This window comes from Sciurus carolinensis, chromosome 6 (assembly GCF_902686445.1).
Source record: "Sciurus carolinensis chromosome 6, mSciCar1.2, whole genome shotgun sequence".
Taxonomy (NCBI): Eukaryota; Metazoa; Chordata; class Mammalia; order Rodentia; family Sciuridae; genus Sciurus; species Sciurus carolinensis.
The window spans coordinates 130,188,841-130,207,265 of NC_062218.1; the positions used below are offsets into that span (position 1 = coordinate 130,188,841).

General features: G+C 36.7%; 1 protein-coding gene across 7 annotated transcripts in view; it reads left to right on the plus strand.

Annotated features, from left to right (window-relative positions):
* The window catches only part of Uimc1 (ubiquitin interaction motif containing 1), a 155,322-nt gene that overhangs the window by 37,475 nt on the left and 99,422 nt on the right, over positions 1-18,425 (plus strand). For 6 of the 7 annotated variants that reach the window (XM_047555246.1, XM_047555247.1, XM_047555248.1 and 3 more), the window contains exon 2: positions 919-1,108. In XM_047555246.1, coding sequence (XP_047411202.1) covers positions 937-1,108 — 172 coding nt within the window. In that variant the 5' untranslated portion in view covers positions 919-936. Of the gene's footprint in view, positions 1-918; positions 1,221-18,425 lie in introns of those variants that run through there. The other variant, XM_047555250.1, reaches the window with a different exon arrangement.

An 18,425-nucleotide genomic window follows, 5' to 3' on the forward strand; every position in this document is an offset into this window, starting at 1 on the left:
TGCATACCATAGTTTGGTTCTCCTCAGGGTTATAGGATAGCTGCCACCAACCACAGTACATCAGCATTCTTCCTTAAAGTCAGTGCTCTAAAGGTATTGTTCGGACTCTGCTTGAAAACTTTTTCCACCTTTCCCACAATTCTGTTCCATTCCATTCAATTCACAGGTATTGAGTACCTGCATTTTGGCCCTACCACTAAACTCAGCCCTAAGTTTTTCTCTCATTTTCTTCTCCTCCCCGTCTCTCTCCCCTCCCCCTCCCCTTCCCCCTCCTCCTCCTCCTCTCCTTCTTCTTCTCCTTCTTCTTCTTCTTCTTTTTTTTTTTTTGTACCGGGGATTGAACCCAGGGGCGCTTCACCACTGAGCCACATCCCCAGACCTTTATTATTATTATTATTATTATTATTATTATTAATTTTGAGACAGTGTCTCGTTAAATCGCCGAGCCTGGTCTTGAACTCGTGATCCTCCATCCTCAGCCTCTCCAGTCGCTAGGATTACAGGCATGCACCACCGCGCCCGGCAAAACATGCATTTTTCAATTTTATCAAGTCGAATTGTTCTCAAAAGTGGTGGTTTTAATTTTGCACTTCCACCTTGTCATCTGGGTTTCGTTTCTGATTCCCTACCTCTACTGAAAGGATCAGACAGAAATATTTAACCATAGGAGGAGGTAGTAAGTAGTTATGTGAACACAATAATTTTGGATACTTCCAAATGAAGGGCAAGGGGAGGGTTGTTGCAGAGCCGACTTCCAAGGATTAGCGGAAGTGACTTGGGGACCCTACTGCCACCGCTTGATGTTCTCTCAAACCACTGCTGAATCCTACCAAACGATAGAGCCAGCGCGCGCAGCAGAGGGACCAGGACTGCCTCCGTGCCGCGTGCCCCGTTTCATGCAGTTGGTACATCCCGCAGGTTTCCCCCGCGGCCAGGATGGTTGCGTCCAAAGTCGCCCGCGCCTGCGCGGGTCCAGAGAGCGCGTCTCCAGCCCGCAGAGCCTCCTCTTCGCGCGCGCCCGACATCCCCCAACTCCTGACGTGCTGCAGCGGCTCGCGACCCCCAGCGTCCGGAAGGAGGGGCTCGGCGGAGCGGCGCGCGCCGGCCGGTGAGTACCTGCCGCCTCCGCACACCTTCAGCCCGCCCTCTCCCCGCCTCCTCCTCGGCTTCAGCGGGACCACAGCCCGCTTCTCACCCAAGAGACGTCTCCCGACGCCGAGGTAGGCCGCTCCCCACGCCGAGGTGGTGTCTCCCCACGCCGGTGGGCCCCTCCGGATGCTCGGGCCGGCCGCACCGGACGCTGGGGTGAACTGTAACTGCCCGTGAGCAGGGCCCCTTAGGGCGGCTTCCGCCCTCGGGTGCCTGGCCGGACCTTCTCACCCTCGGACGGCGGCTTCTAGCTCATCTCCTAAGGACTGCGGTGTCTTTTTGCTCACACCAAACTCCTTGGAGTTGGCTGCGTCCCTGCCACCTTCTCCCGCGGACCTCTGCCAGAATAAGGGCCACTAGGCTCCTTTGCCGCCGCTGTCTCCTTTCTCCTTTCTTTCTCCCGCCAGGTTACTTTGGTTTGTTGTGTGATACCCGCTTTCCCTAGTTCCTTGCTCAGAAAAAAGATTTTCCTTGAAAAATCATGTACCACTTAACCCCTCCAACAAAGCTGGTGTGATTCCCCTATATTCGATGACAGGCACTATTTAAACCTTTCACACGCACGCATTTATTTAATCCTCAAAACCATCTTATGAAATAGGAAGACATACAGCTTATCAGTCAGTGATGGAACTGGAGTTGAATTCAGACGGCCTGACTCCAGGATTGCATTTAGTACTAAGTCATACTGAGACATCCGTAGCACTCAGGAAAAAAAATGAAAAGATATGCTTCTATTTTTTTCTGTCATGGGAGGCATTGCTTTGTAGTTGAATCAAGGAAAGCCTGTTTTTGGAATCAGAAGCACTGAGTTTCAATTCCCAGCATAGTCAACTGAGTTAAGTTTCTTCACGCATTAAATAGCGATTTGGATATCTACCAGTTAGACTTAGTGGGATGAATAACCACTATAATGTGTGTAAAGTACCTAGAACAGTGTCCAAAGATTCAGTAATTGATAGTTATAATTATTGCTCAAAGTGTGTTTGGATTCTATTATACACTTGTCCTAAACTGAGGTTGACCATAAACTGGGAAGCAAGGTATCAGTTGTGTGTGTGTTTACCTTTTTCTGTTCCCAGTTACAGAAGCAGTCAAGCCCATTGTAACCAGTTGTTAAAGAGCTTGGTACCAAATTTCTTGAATACTGATTGGTTTAGGGCTGAGTCGATCATTCATAAAGAATTGTTCTTAATGTCCCTATCCACCCCTTCCCCACAAGCTTTCAAAAGTGTTTTGACAGGTTTAGTATCAAGAATGTCAGGATTTTAAATTATCTTGTCAGTGATTCTTGATGGATGTGCTAAAAGAAAATGACAAATAATATTCCAAATCGAGGATTTTCAAGGACACCAACAAAAATGCTGTCTGTGAAACAGACTAATTATTGGGTCACCTTTCCTGTTTGTAAATTCTTCTAGAGACATTTTATTCCTCAGGGTAATGATTAAGAAGTTGCTGTTTGCATCCAGACTTGATTCCTTTTTCACAGGCAGCTAGCTAGCTATTGGTAATTTATTCTATAGCCTCAGTTCAAGTAAGTGAAGATAAGCCTATATTTAGTGAACTCTTTATCTTGAAAGAAAAAAAAGTAGCTGAACTGCATTCTGGCTGGCTTGTTTAAATTTGCCAATGACATTTTTCATAGAATTACCATGAGAACACTGTGGCTAAATCTCATGAAGCATCGTGATTTTGGTATTTGAATCTTTGGGTTGCCTCTATTTTCTAATGCTTCTTATTGACCCCCCTTATCTACTATGGTTCTTTGAAAACCCTCATTAATCCCACAGTGGTTTTATGTTAGGGAGAAGGGTACTTATTTATATGCCCTTAAGAAATTATATATATTTGGTGGTATAGCTATTCTTGCTATTAAAATTTGAGCATATTGATTTAAATGACTCAGTGGTACAGGAAATGTTTAATAAGTTGGAAACTCCATTCAAGATATTTTCCTAGAGCATTGATTGCTGTAGTCTTCTCCCATACCAATCCCCACTTCTATGTTCAGCTTATGCTATTATCTTAAATTTAAGGATAACTGTAAGTTTTAGATCCTCCATATAATTTTCATTAGTTATATCCTTCTGTGCCTTAATTTTGTCCCTCTGTGCATTTATATGTCATTTATTTATTTATTCAGGTACTGGGACTGGAAGCCAGTGCCTTGTAGATGCTAAGTACTTGTTCTACCACTCAGCTGAACCCCAGCACTTTTAAATAGAAGTTAATAATTTAAATATATGCTTTATGCTATTCATTCGTTCAGCAAATATTTATGTGTACATACCATGCATCAAGTAGCAGTTCTGCTTAGAGAAGATATAAAGGTAATGGCATATTGGAGTTAGGAGCCAAAAGTGTAAGTGCCTTCTTTGGACAAGTTTGTTTGTGTTCATTCATTCGTTCTTTCTTTGATACTGGGAATTGAACCCAGGTCCTTGTACATGCTGGGCAGGTGCTCTACTACTGAGCTACATCCCTACTCCTGGGGAAGTTACCTTTTTGAACTATGTTTCCCTATAATAATTAAGTGTACTTTTCTTAGGATTAGTTGAAGTACTCACTTATTGCTTATATTTTATTTTTTGGGGGGATACTAGGAATTGAATACAGGGGAGCTTTACTACTGAACTACATCCCAAGCCCTTTTCATTTTTTAAAACAGGTCTTGCTAAGTTGCTGAGGCTGGCCTGGAACTTGCAATCCTCCTGCCTCAGCCTCCCAAGTGGCTGGGATTATAGGCAAGTGCCACCACACCTATCTTGTATGTTACTATTTTTAAAGATTTTATTAAGGTATCATTGACTTATAGTGAAGTGAGTCAGTCTTAACTGTATGACTTAATGTGTACACCCATGTAATTACCACCCAAATCAAGAGTTCCAGCATCTTAGGAGGCTTGTGCCCTCCTCCTTACTACCACTGGTAACTGGTGATCTGAGTTGAATCACCAGTTGTTAAATTCTTCTAGATAGCTTTATTGAGGTATATTTTGTATATCATACAATTCACCCACTTAACCCTGTACAATTTGATGACTTTTGATATATTCAAAGTTGTGTAGCTATTCCCACAATGAATTTTAGAACATTTCATCTCCAAAGAAACTCTACCACTCAGTTCCTCAGTTCTCCTCTCCTCCAGCCCTAAGCAGTCACTAATCTACTTTTTGACTTGATTGATTTCCTAATCTGGGTGTTTCATACAAATTGAATCATACAATATGTGGTCCTTTGGTTTTTTTTTTTTTTTTTTTTTCACTTAACTTGATGTTTTTAAGCTTCAACCATATACATGTATCAATATTTCATTCTTTTTTATTGTCGAATTATATTCCATTGTTGTATATACCACATTTTGTTTATTTATCAGTTGATGTACATTTAGATTGCTTCCGTTTTGGGGTGCTTATGAATAATGCTTCTGTCAACATTTGTGTACAAGTTTTTGTGTGGGCATGTTTTCATATGTCATGGAAAAGAAATACATAAGAGTGAAATAGTTGAGTGGTATAGTGTCTCTAAATTTTTTTTTTTTTTTTTTTTTTTTTGGTAATCGGGGATTGAACTCAGGGGCTCTTGACCACTGAGCCAAATTCCCAGCTCTATTTTGTATTTTATGTGGAGAGAGGGGCTCTCTGAGTTGCTTAGTGCCTGGCTTTTGCTGAGGCTGGCTTTGAACTTGTGATCCTCCTGCCTCAGTCTCCCTACCTGCTGGGGTTACAGGCATATGCCACTGTGCCCAGCTTTAATTTTAACTTACTGAAGAACTGCTAGACTTTTTCCAAAGTGACTATAGTATTTTATATACCCATCAGTAGTGTATGAAGTTTTCAAGTTTCCCCACATCCTCATCAACACTTGTTATTATCTGTCCTTTTGAGTCTAGCCATCCTAGTGGGTGGGGAATGGTGTCTTATTGTGTTTTGATTTGAATTTCCCTGAGGTCTAGTGGTACTGAACATCTTTTTCATGTGTTTATTCACTGTGAAAAATCTTTGGAGAAATGTCTACTTTGATCCTTTGGCTAATTTTTATTGAGTTAGTCTTTTTTTTTTTTTTTTTTTTTGAGTTAGTATTTTTATTATTGAGTTAGGAGAGTTCTTTATGTATTTTTTTTTTTTTTTTTTTTTTTTTTTTTTTTTTGGTGTGCTGGGGTTCGAACCCAGGGCTTTGTGCTTACAAGGCAAGCACTCTACCGACTGAGCTATCTCCCCAGCCCCTCTTTATGTATTTTAGATAGAATTCCCTTATCAAAAAAATGTCTCCAGTTTTGTGGACTTTCTTTTCACTTTCTTGATATTGTTCTGGTAAGCACTAAAGTTTTTAATTTTTAAGAATACTCTTATTTATTTTATTTTTATATGGTCCTGAGGATGGAATCCAGTGCCTCACACATGCTAGCCAAGTGCTCTACCACTGAGCTACAAACCCCAGCCCAAGTTTTTAATTTTTGATGTCCATTTTGCCTCTTTTTTTTTTTTTTTTTTTTTTTTTTTTTTGCGGTGCTGAGGATTTGAACCCAGGGCCTTGTGCTTGCGAGGCAAACAGTCAACCAGCTGAGCTATATCCCCAGCCCCAGTTTACCTCTTTTATTGCTTGATCTCGGGAGGGAGTTTTTAGTCTTTTACTGTTAAATATGATATTGACTGGGTTTTGCATGAACGCTCTTTATCAGGTGAGAAAGTTCCTTTGGTTTTTTTTTTCCTTTGGGGGCTGGGATTAAACTCAGGGCCATGCACATGCTATGTAAGTGTTCTACCACTGAGCTACACACTCTTGAATTTTTTTTTTTTTTTTTTGGTCATGAATGTGTGTTAAATTTTGTCAAATGTTGTCTGTGTGTATGTTGAGATAATCATGTGGTGTTTGTCCTTCATTTTATTGGTGTAATACATTAATTGATTTTTAGGTGTTAAATTAACCTTGAATTTCTTTAACCTTGGTTATGGTGTATAATACTTTTTTATGTGATGTTGGTTTTGCCTTGCTAGTATTTTGTTGAGGATTTTTTTTTATGTATATTCATAGGAGATATCAGTCTGTTATTTTCTTGTATTGTCCTTGTCTGGTTTTAATCTCAGGGTAGTGTTGCTTACATAGGATGAGTTAGGAAATGTTTCCCTTCTTCTGTTTTTTGGAAGCATTTGGGAAGGATTGATGTTGTTAATTCTTCTTGGAATGATTGCTAACATTTTGTAGGGGGGTTAAAAATGGTGGGGGCTAGTGTTGATCTGAAAGGACAAGGTCCATTTCAATTAGTTTGTAATTGAAAGCCCAAGAATAATACTGCAAAATGAAAGAGTAGAGATATAAAGGGATGACTATAGAATGGTGGTAAATATTTTTATTTAGGTGAAAGGAAAAAAAGGTGCAGGAGTAGGAAACTCAGTTGAGCAGTTCAGAGTATCATTCTGATAGAAAGTATCATGAAGTACAAAGTATCATAAAGGAGATATTTGCCTTAATGGCTATGGAGTGGAACCAGAGAAGAGGCCTTTAGATTTGATGGCAATGATCCTTAGAAAGGATCAGTGAAAAATTAGTTTTTGTGAATTTCTCCAGTAATTTTACCTTGGTAGCTTAGGAGCAAGAAGTACCCAGCAAGTGGAATTTTCTCAGGGTTAGGAATTTGAGAGATCCCCTTTGAAATAGTTGACTGTAGAACCCAGGGACGTGCTGATGTTGGGGGACAAAATTGTGTTTTCTGTTGTTGTGTTGAGAACAGAGCTATTAATTGTTTTTCTTAATTTAAACCGCAATTCTTTTTCTCATCATAAAGTGAAAAATATTCAGAAAAGGGGTCTAATCATTATCTTCCCTTTTTTTTTTTTCTTTCCTTTTTTCAGTGCTGGGGATTGAAACCAGGGCCTTGCGCATGCTAGGCAAGTACTCTATGATGGAGCTACAGCCCCAGCCCATAGGATCTAATCTTCTTAAGTTACTTGAATGAACTACCTACCAAAGGTTGAGATCAAGTTCCATTTTTTAGTTTACAGAAAATTTTTCCTAAAAGTTATTTTTGTACTAGAGAACATAGTTGAAGATTATGGATTGATGAGTTTTAATCAGGACATCTGAAGTACAAATTAATTAGTGCTGCTTTTTTTTTTTTTTTCTTTTGTATGAAATGTGTCATGCTTTACTTACGTTCTGTTTTGCTTCTTTTCTTTTTTTGCTTATTAATGTATGTCTTGGGTTTTTTTTTTTTCCCATTAGGATACATGTAAGTCTTGGCTGTTCTTTTTATTGTGATAAAATATACATAACACAGATTTTACTGTTTTAGCAATTTTAAGTATATAGTTAATTGATATCAAGTTTGTTCACAGGGTTGTGCAACCATTACCAACCTCTATTACCAAACCTTTCTTCATCTTCCCAAATTGAGTCTTTGTATCCATTAAACAAAACACTTTATTCCTGGCTCCTCCTGGCCCCAATTCTGTTACTATGAATTTGACTACTTTAGATACTTCATATAAGTGAAATCATATAGTGTTTGTCCTTTTGTCTCTGGACTTTCTGTTATGTCTTTAAGGTTCATCCGTGTTATAGCATGTGTTGGAGTTTTCTTCCTTCTAAAGGCTGTAAAATGTCTAGCATATGTATATATCATTTTATATACCATTAGTATTCACTTGGGTTAATTAACCTAGGTTAATTCTACTCTTTGGCTTTTGTGAATAATGCTGTTATGAACATGGGTGTACCAATATCTGTTTGCACTCCTGCTTTAAATTCTTTTGACTTTGTACCCTAAAATGGGATTGCTGGATCATCTGATAATTCTTTCTAATTTTTTGAGAAACTGCCACTCTTCCATAATGGCTGTATTGTTTTACACTTTTACTAACAATGCATAAGAGTTCTAATTCTCCATATTTTCACCAACACCTATATGTTTTTTTTTTTTTTTTTTGATAGTAGCCTTTCTAGTGGGAGTAAAGCTGTATCATTGTATTTTGATTTGCATTTCCCTAGTGATTTGATGTTGGGCATATTTTAAAAGATTATTGAACATTTGAATTTTTTTTTGGGGGGGGGAAGAAATCTATTTAAGTCCTTTGCCCAGGTTTGTTGTTGTTGTTGTTGTTCTTCTTCTTCTTCTTTTTTTTTTTTATCGTAGCTGAGTGTTAGGAGTTATTTATATATTCTAAACATTAGTCCTTTATCACGTATATGGTTTACAGATATTTTCTCTCATTTCGTGGGTAGCCTTTTTTCTCTGTTGATAGTGTCTTTGGATGTACAAAACTTTTTAATTTTTATGTAGTCCAACAAATAGTATCAACTTTGTGTTGTTAAAGTTTTTAACTAAGATAGGTCATTTTTCTCATCTAGATTTATTTTCAAAACTTCAGAGTTAGTGAACTCTTATATGTAGTGAAGAAGAATGAAGAAGGTATCTGAGTGGTAAGGGTAGGACATGGAACAAACATGTTTGAACTAGAGAGTTGAGAGATGGAATTTTGGAGTTACATAGTTTTTTTTTTTTTTTTTTCATCAAAGCTGTGCTCTTCACCAAACAGTTCTGGTTTTATCAAGTTCTTATTGTCATAGCTGACAATATGAAACAGAAAGTGGTATATTTTCACTAATGTTAATTATGAAGAATGGTAGAAACCAGCTTTTGCTTCAGTTATTATTTTATGTCATCCAGGAAATATCTTGGTATCTCAGTATAAAAACTTATGAAATTTATATTAGGAGTCTTTTTTTTCTCCCCAATGCTAGGGATTGAACCCAGGGCCTCATACACATGCTAGGCAAGTGCTCTGTCAAAACTGAATATTAGAAATCTTTACCAAACTGAAAATATAGATTCAATTGAGATGAAAAACCTGAGAGATTTTGTAGAGGCTAATTATATCTCTACCATTGTACTATATTTGTACCTAGGCCTGTCCCTACTTCTTTCTGACATTGATATATACATTTTATTTGTGTTTGAATACATTTGAGGTCCCTGTATAATGGTACACTGTATTTGTCCATTTTCCATCAATAGACTTTATCAGTTCATGACAAATTAATTATCTTACGTTTTGCTTATTCTAAAATGTTCTTATTTCATCCAGAAGTTTAGGCCTTAGTTTATTTTTTATAATTTGCTTATTTATTTTTGGTATTGAGGACTTAACCCCAGGGGTGCTTTACCCCTGAGCCACAACCTCAGCCCTTTTTATTTTTATTTTGAAACAGGGTCTTGCTAAGTTGCTTAGTGCTTCACTAAGTTGCTGAGGCTGTCCTCTTGCCTCTGTCTCCTGAATCACTGAGATTACAGGTGTCCATCACTAATAGTTAATTATACTGGAAGAGAGTGTTTGATATAATACGTTATATTTTGATGTGTGACAATTTGAGATCAGAAAAAATAGCCTTGAAAATTTATCATTTCTTTCCTACTATAGTCCACTAGCTAAGAACACAAACAGCAGAAAACCCCCCAAACCAAAAACCAAACCAGAACAAAAAACAGGTTATAAATTCAACAAAACATGTGTAGGACTTATAGATTGAAAACTGCAAAATACTGCAGTATTTTTAATATTTTTAAATTATAAAATGATCACTGGCTTAATAGAATGTTTGAATTAACATTCTGAAAAACTCTGAATTTAACAAGGTGAGGTAAGGTGAGTGGTTAAATTTGAAGACTAGTCAGTTATGTTAAAAATATGGTGCCATTTGTACAAAGTTGTGCATGTGTTTTCCATTTTTTTATTGTAACTTACCATTTAGAAAGCTATTAATTCACTGTTTGTGAGTTAATATAAAATCAAATTTGTTTTAGTCTAGAAAGTAAAAATACTGTTTTATTTGTGGAATGATAACTTGATATCCATATATTTACATTGCATGTGCACTTTTTTTGTTCTCTTGTGAATTGATAGTATCTTAGTCTCTTTCTGCTTCTGTAATAAAATATCTTAGACTGGGTAGGTTACAATCAATAAAAATTTATTGCTCACAGTTCTGAAGGCCAGAAAATCCCAAGAACAGGGCCCCAGCAGATTTGGTGTCTAGTGAGGCTCTCTCTCTGCTTTGATTTCTTGCTGCATCCTTAAATGGTAGAAAGGCAAAAGGGCCAACAAATTCAATCCTTTTTATAAGGGTATTAATCTCATTCATGAGGGCTCTACCCTCATGATGTAGTCATCTCTCTAAGGTTCTCCTCTTAATATCAACCTATTAGTGATTAGATTTCAACACATGAATTTTGGCAGGACACAAACATTCAAACTATAGCAGACAATTTTTGTCTAGTTATCAAGTGAATGTTTTATTATCAATTTATATGTAGCTAATCTTATATTATACATGCTATAAATATTTCTCAATTCTGTTATTTATTTAAATACAGAAGTTAAAAATACAGAAGTTACTCAGTGGTAGAGTGCTTACCTAGTATATGCAAGGTCCTCAATTTGATCCCCAGCACCACACACTAAAAAGATATGTAGTTTAATTTTTTGATCTTTCCTGAGTGATTTATTTCTTAAAGACTTTAAAAAGTATATATATTAAGAACAGAAAAATAAATTTATCTCCAAGACATCTGAAAACCAAGCTTTCAAAGGTGAAAGACAAAAATTCAAGCTGTAAGAAAGAAGAAATATATAACTCATAAGAATGTCCCAATTCACTTGACACAGACTTCTAAGCAGAACGCTTACAGAAAAGGGGAGAGAGTGGCATGAGGTTTTCACAGTACTGTCAGCCGAGAATAAACTAGCAAAGTTATCCTTTAGAAGTAGAGGAGATACCTAGATGCCCATCAATAGATGAATGGATGAAAAAACTGGTATATGTACACAGTGGAATATTATTCAGCCATAACGAAGAATAAAATTATGGCTTTTGCAGGTAAATGGATGGAATTGGAGAATAAGTAAAATAAGCCAATCCCCAAAACCAAAGGCTGAATGTTTCCTCTGATAAGTGGATGATGATATATAATGGGGGTTGGGGGGAGGGGGATAAGAGAAGAATAGAGGAACCTTGGATTACATAGAGGGAGATGAAAAGGGGGAGGGGGTATGAAAGATGGTGGAATGAGACAGACATCTTCACCCTATGTACTTGTATGATTACATGAATGGTATGAATCTACATCATGTACTGCCATAGAAATGGAAAGTTGTACCTCATTTGTGTACAATGAATCAAAATTCAGTCTGTAAAAATAAAAAAAAAAAAAAAGAATTATGGGAGAGATAAAGACATTCCTGGACAAATTAAAGCTGAGAGACTCTACCTCCACCAGATCTGTCCTGCAAGAAATATTAAAGTTCTACAAATTCAATGAGAGGATGTTAATGAGTAAGAAGAAAACATGGAAGGGTATAAAATTTACTGATAAGAGTAATTATACAAACAAATCCAGAATGCTTTAATATTGTAAGTATATTCCACAATTCATATCTTTAATGTGAAGTCTAAAAAACAAAACAGTTAAAAACATATTAGTTACATTAATATGTTAGAAGATGGGCAATTATAGAAAGATTTTTAATGGGATATTAAAAATTCAAAATGTGAGGACTGGTGGATAGCTAAGTGGTAGACAGTTGCCCAGCAAGCATGAGGCCCATGGTTCAAGTCCCAGGACAGCAAAAAATATAAAAAGATAAATAAAAAAATAAAGTGCCAGGAGGAATGGAAGAGTGCAAATGTAGAGTTTTCTTATTGGTATATTTTCTTTTGTTCCTTTTATATTTGTTTCTCTATCTTTATGATCATGTTAAGTTGCCGTCATTTCAGAATAACTTGCTCTAATCAAATATTTTTTGTCAGCTTTATTGGTAACCATAAAGCAAAACTCTATAGTAGAGAACTAAAAGATAATAAGCAGGGGGCTGGGTTTGTGGGTCAGTGGTAGAGTGCTTGCCTAGCATGCCCGAGGCACTGGGTTTGATTCTCAGCAACACATATAAGTAAATAAAATAAAGGTCCATTGGCAACTAAGAAAATATTTAAAAAGAAATAATAAGCAGGGAATCAAAGCATACTAGTACAGTAAATCACTTAAATACAAAGGAAGACTATAAGGGGGTGAAAGAAAGAAAGGAACTACAATGAAACTGGAAAATAAGTTACAAAATGGCTATAGTAAGAGCTTATTATCAGTAATTATCTTGATTGTAAATGGATTAAAGTCTGATTAAAAGTCAAAGAGTGATTGAATGGATAAAAAACAAAACTCTATATTGCTTACAAGAAACTTGTTTCACTCCTAAGGACACACAGACTGAAAGTGAAGGGATGAAATAGGATATTCCATGCAAACGGACACCAAAAGGAAGCAGGAGCCAGGCACCATGGTGCATGCCTATAATCCCAGTGACTTGGGAAGCTGAGACACCAGGATAGCAAGTTCAAGGCCATTCTCAGCAATTTAATGAGACCTGTCTCCAAATAAAAAATAAAATGGGCTGGGGATGTGGCTCAGTGGTTAAGGACTACTGGGTTAAATCCCCAGCATCCCCTCTCCAACAAAAAGGAAGCAGGAATAGCCATATTTATATCAGATAAAATAGATAGACTTTAAATCAAAAGCAGCAGAACAAGACAAGGAGGGTCATTATATAATGATAAAAGGGTCAATTGAATAAGAAGAAATAATTCTTAGTATATATATATGCATCCAGTAATGAAGCACCCAAATATATAAGGCAAATATACATAGACATAAATGGAGAGAGAGACTATTACAATAATAGTTGGGAACTCTGACACTTAGTTTCAGCAATGGATAGATCGTCTATATGGAAAAGCAACAGAGAATCAGGAGAGTTAAGTTGCACCCTAGACCGAATGGACCTAATATTCTATCCAACAGCTGCTGAGAATAAATTTTTCTCAGTAGCATGTAGAACATTCTCCGGGGTAGACCTTATTACAGATGATAAAACAAGTATCACAAATTTTAAAAAACTGAAATCATATCAAGAATCTTTTTTGACTAGACATTAATAAGAAGAAAAATTTGAAAACTATACAAACACATGGAAATTAAACAGCTTACTTTAGAACACTCAGTGTAGATCAAGGAAAAAAATAAAGGAAACTTACAAAATACTTATAACAAATAAAAGTGGAGATAGAGTATACCTAAACCTATAGGATATAGCAAAAAGCAGTACTAAGAGGGAAGTTTATAGGCATTATTGCTACATCAAAAAACTGAAAGATCATGAATAACCTATCACTATATCTCAAGGAACTAGAAAACCAAGAAAAATCCAAACCTAAAAGTAGTAGAAGGAAAGGAAATAATGAGTGAACTGATTCTTTGAAAGGATAAACAAAATAAACCCTGAACTAGGCTAAGAAACAGAAGACTCAAATAAATAAAATCACATGATAAGAGAGATGTTACAACTGATACTACAGAAATAAAAGTAATCTTTAGAGATTATTATGAACAATTATATGCCCCAAATTCAAGAACAGATTCGATTGCCTAGTAGAAATGGATAGATTCCTAGACACTTAACACTGTATCAAGACTGAACCAGTAATAAAGGTCTCTCATCAAAGAAAAGCGCAGAATCAGATGGCTTCTCTGCTGAATTCTACCAAACATATAAGGAAGAACTAATGTCAGTTTTTCTCAAGTTATTCCAAAAATAGAAGAGGATGGAATGCTTCTAAATACTTTGTACAAGGCCAGCATTACCCTAATACCAAAACCAGATAAGAACATAACAAAAAAGAAACTGCATGCCAATATCTTTGATGAACAGAGGAGTCAAAATCCTCAGCAAAGCACTAGCAAATTGAATCCAACAACACAGTAGGAAGATTTTTGGCTCAGAGTAGTGATGCATGTCTGTAATCCCAGCACTCAGAAGACTGAGGCAGAAGGACCGCAAGTTCGAGGTTAGTCTTTGAAACTTAGTGAGACCTTGCCTCAAAACAAAAGGACTGTGGATGTAGCTCAGTGGTAGAATATGCCTGGGCTCAATCCCAGTACTCAAAAAAGAGATTGTTATACTTGATCAAGTAGGATTTATCCTAGAGATGCAAGGGTGTTTCATGTATGCAAATCAATGAATATGAGACATCATATTAACATAATGAAGCACAAAAACTGATGATTTAAAAAGATGCAGAAAAGGCATTTGATATAATTTAATATCCCTTCAGGATAAAAATGGTAAACAAATTAGGTACAGAAGGGTTGTACCTAAACGTAATGAAGGCTATTTATAATAAGCCAACAGTTGCATTTTCTGAAAGGTGAAAAACTGGAAGGTTAGATCTGGAACAAAACAAAGGATGCCCATTTTCATCACTTTTATTCAACATAATCTTATATGTAGAAAATCCCTAAAACTCCACCAAAAAATCACAATGAGTTATCTTTTTACCCCTAGTAAGAATAACTCCCCCCCTTTTTTTTTTGTAGATGGACACACTGCCTTTTTAAATTTTATTTATTTATTTTTTATGTGGTGCTGAGGATTGAACCCAGTGCCTCACACATGCTAGGTGGGCACATTACCACTGAGCCACAACCCCAGCCTGGTAAGAATGACTCTTTTTTTTTTTTCTTTTGTGGTGCTGGGGATTGAACCCAGGAGCGACTCTTATTAAAAAAAAAAGACTGAAGAGGTGTAGCTCAGTGGTAGAGTGTTTGCCTAGCGTGAATGAGACCCTGGGTTCCATCCCCAGCACTTCAAGAAAGAAAGAAACAAAAGATGTGGAGAAAGGGACCCTGGTACACTGTTGTGAGAACGTCAATTACTATAGCTATTATGGAAATCAGTATGGTGGAGGACTAGGAATGTAATTCAGTGGTGGAAGACTTGCCTAGCAAGTATAAGACCCTGGGTTCAATCCTCAGCACCACAAGCAAAGCAAAACAGTATGAAAATTCCTCAAAAAATTAAAAATAGAACCTTTATATGATTTAGCAGTCCCACTCCTGAATATATATCCAAAGGAAATGAAATCAGTATGTTGAAGAGAGATCTGCACTCTCATGTTCATTGTAGCACATAGTCAAGGAATGGAAGCAACCTAAAGAAAATGCAGTAATACAATGGAATACTATTCAGTCATAAAGATGAATGAAATTCTGTGGTTTGTGACAACACAGGTAGTACCAAGAACCTTATGTTAAGTGAAATAAGCCAGGCATAGAAAGACAAGTACCATATGATCTCACTCATGGAATTAAAAAAAAAAAGTTGATTTCAATGAAACTTGAGAATGGAATGGTAGTTCCCAGAGTCTGGGGAGAGTGAAGAATGGGAGAAATGGGGAAAAATTGATAACTGGGTTATTAAGAGACAAGAGCAAGAAGCTCTAGAGTGCTGTTGCATAGTAGGGTGACTGTAGCTAACAATAATATGCAAAATGTTGGAAGACAGGATTTTGAAAGTTTTTACTGTAAACAAGTGATATATATTTGAGGAAATAGATAAGTCAACCTGTTTTATATATTACACAAGGTATACATCTACTCAGACATATGACCTCATTAATATGTATGATTTTCATGTATCAATTTAAAAATTTATTCATATTTGTGCTTTTATTCATATAGGGAATGATTTTGTCATTTGGCAGCATCTGGGTGTATACTATCGTACTGGCACCTCTTAATTTACAGCCTTTTATCCCAGAATTAGTTTTAGAAAAACCTTAAAGCTAAGATTGAACAGACTTGCGATGATAAGATGTAACAGCTCCCTTAGAAATAATGGATAGTTAACAGGCTTGAAAGTTAGTAACAAAGTTAAGGTTGCTCTGTTTAAATCTTAACTATTTGAGTCTGATTCTCTGTTCTGGTTGTAAAAATAAATTGGGGATCCCTTTTAAAACATTGAAGTAAGGACTGGAGTCAAGGCTCAGTGGTAGAGTGCTTGCCTAGCACGGGTGAGACACTGGGTTCAATCCTCAGCACCACATAAAAATAAATAAAATAAAAATTGAAGTAAAATTTACAGCATTAAAACTACCATTTTAGCCATGTGAAGTGTATAATTTAGTGACTTTTAGTATATGTACAGTGTTGTACAATATTTAAAAAAATTTTTTTGTAGTTGTAGATGGACAGCATGCCTTTATTTTGTTTGTTTATTTTATGTGGTGCTGGGGATCAAACCCAGTGCCTCATGTGTGCTAGCAAGCACTCTGCCATGGCACTACAGCCTATGTTGTACAATCTTTACTGTTTTCTTATTTATAGAACTTTTTCATCACCCCCCAAAAGAAAACCCATAGCTGTTATAAACAGTTAGTTTTACATTTTCCCTTCCCCAGTCTCTAGCCATCACTAGTCTACTTATTGTCTCAGCGGTTTTACCTATTCTGGATGTTTTATATAAATGGAATCCTAACAATCTGTGTTTTTTGTGTCTGTCTGCTTTCACTTGGTGTGGTGTTTTCAGGGTTCATCCATATTGCAGCATGAATCAATACTTTATTACTTTTTTTTCCCCTTTATAGCAACAGCATCCTTTACATTCCCATCAATGTACTAGGTTCTAATTTATCTACATTATTACCGATACTTGTTATTTTTCTTTTTATATTCATCATAGTGAGTGTGAAGTGGTATCTCATTGTAGTTTTGATTTGTATTTCACAATGTCTAATAGTGTTGAACATCTTTTATGTGCTTCATGGGCGTTTGTGTATCTTTGTTAGAGAAATGTTTATGCATGTTCTTAATCCCATTTTTCAGTTGGGTTGCTTTTTCACTATTGAATTGCAAGAGTCCTTTATATAAATTCTTTGTTCCTTATCTAATTTGCAAATCTTTTTTCCTGCTGTTTGTTTTTCACTTTCTTAATGCTTTATGGTTTGAAGCATAACTATGGTTTTTAATTTAGATGAGGTCTGATTTTTCTATTTATTGCTTGTGATTTCGATGTCATATTCAACATACTATTGGCTACCCAAGGTGACAAAATATTATGCCTGTATTTTGTCTTTTTCAAGAGTGATAGCTTTTCTTCCTACATTTAGGTCTTCAATTTAGTTCACACAACTTTTATGTCTACGTAAGATGGGTATAATTTCATTCTCTTTTTCTGTGTGTCATTTATTGAAAAGACTGTTCTTTCTCCATTTAATTATCATGTTACTACAATATAAAATTAGTTGACAGTAAATGTTTGGGTTTTTGCAATCTCAGTTCTATTCTAGTGATCCATTTATCTATGCTGTGTCAGTGCAGGTATCTGTCCACAGTCTTGGCAACTGTGACTTTGCAGTAGGTTTTGGAATTGGGATATTTGAGTACTCCAACTTTGCTTCCTCCCCACCCCCCAGGACTGTAGCTATTCTGGGACCCTTGCTTTCCATATGAATTTTAGGACCAACTTGTCTTATTTCCACAAAAAAGCAAACTGGGATATTATTAGGGATTATATTGTATCTGTAGAAAAATTTGGAAAGTTAACAGTAATAATTGCTGTGCTTGGTGGCACTGTTATGGGGCGCAACTTAAGAACAGACTGATCACCACTGAGAAGTCCAAATTTGAGAGTCTTTGTTAAGCTGGCCAGCTGACTGTCTCACACAATGCCCCAAAAAATGGCTATTGGGAGAACAGCCCCGACCATAGGGTTGTAGGGGTTCTTATACCAAAAATCACATCAATCATAAGTGTCTGTTGCTATGATCCGAAATTACACATTAACATCATGAGATTATCGACAGAGGGGGAAGTGGGTCAGAATGACCCTTACCTAGGTACAAACTAAAGAATGTTTGCTAACATCCACACAATCACTGTTCACATGGTACATTGTTTAGGAGCAATAGGAATCAAAAGAGAGCAATTCTTTACTACATAGGAGTTGCCATTGTATATTATTAAACATGTCACACCAAGTAACTGGATGATGGGCACAAAAGTGGGGTGTTCCCATGGGAGAAGCTTATTTCCTACATAACATGGAGTCTCAGAGCAAAATGGAGTCTGTTTAGTCATTTCCCTTAGAGTCTGACCTGTAACATTCTCATGGAGCCAGATCTGTCAGTCCATCACAGGCACAGGTCTGTAATCCCAGCAGCTTGGGAGGATCTTTGAGTTCAAAGCCAGCCTCAGCAAAAGTGAGGCTCTAAGCAACTCAGTAAGACCCTGTCTCTAAATAAAATACAAAATAGGACTGGGACATGGCTTAGTGGTCATGTGCCCCTGAATTCACTTCAATCCCTGGTACCAAAAAAAACCCCCAAAACAAAACAAAAACAACAAAAAACAGTTACAAGTCTTCCCAGTTCATGAACGTGTGAAGTCTTTGC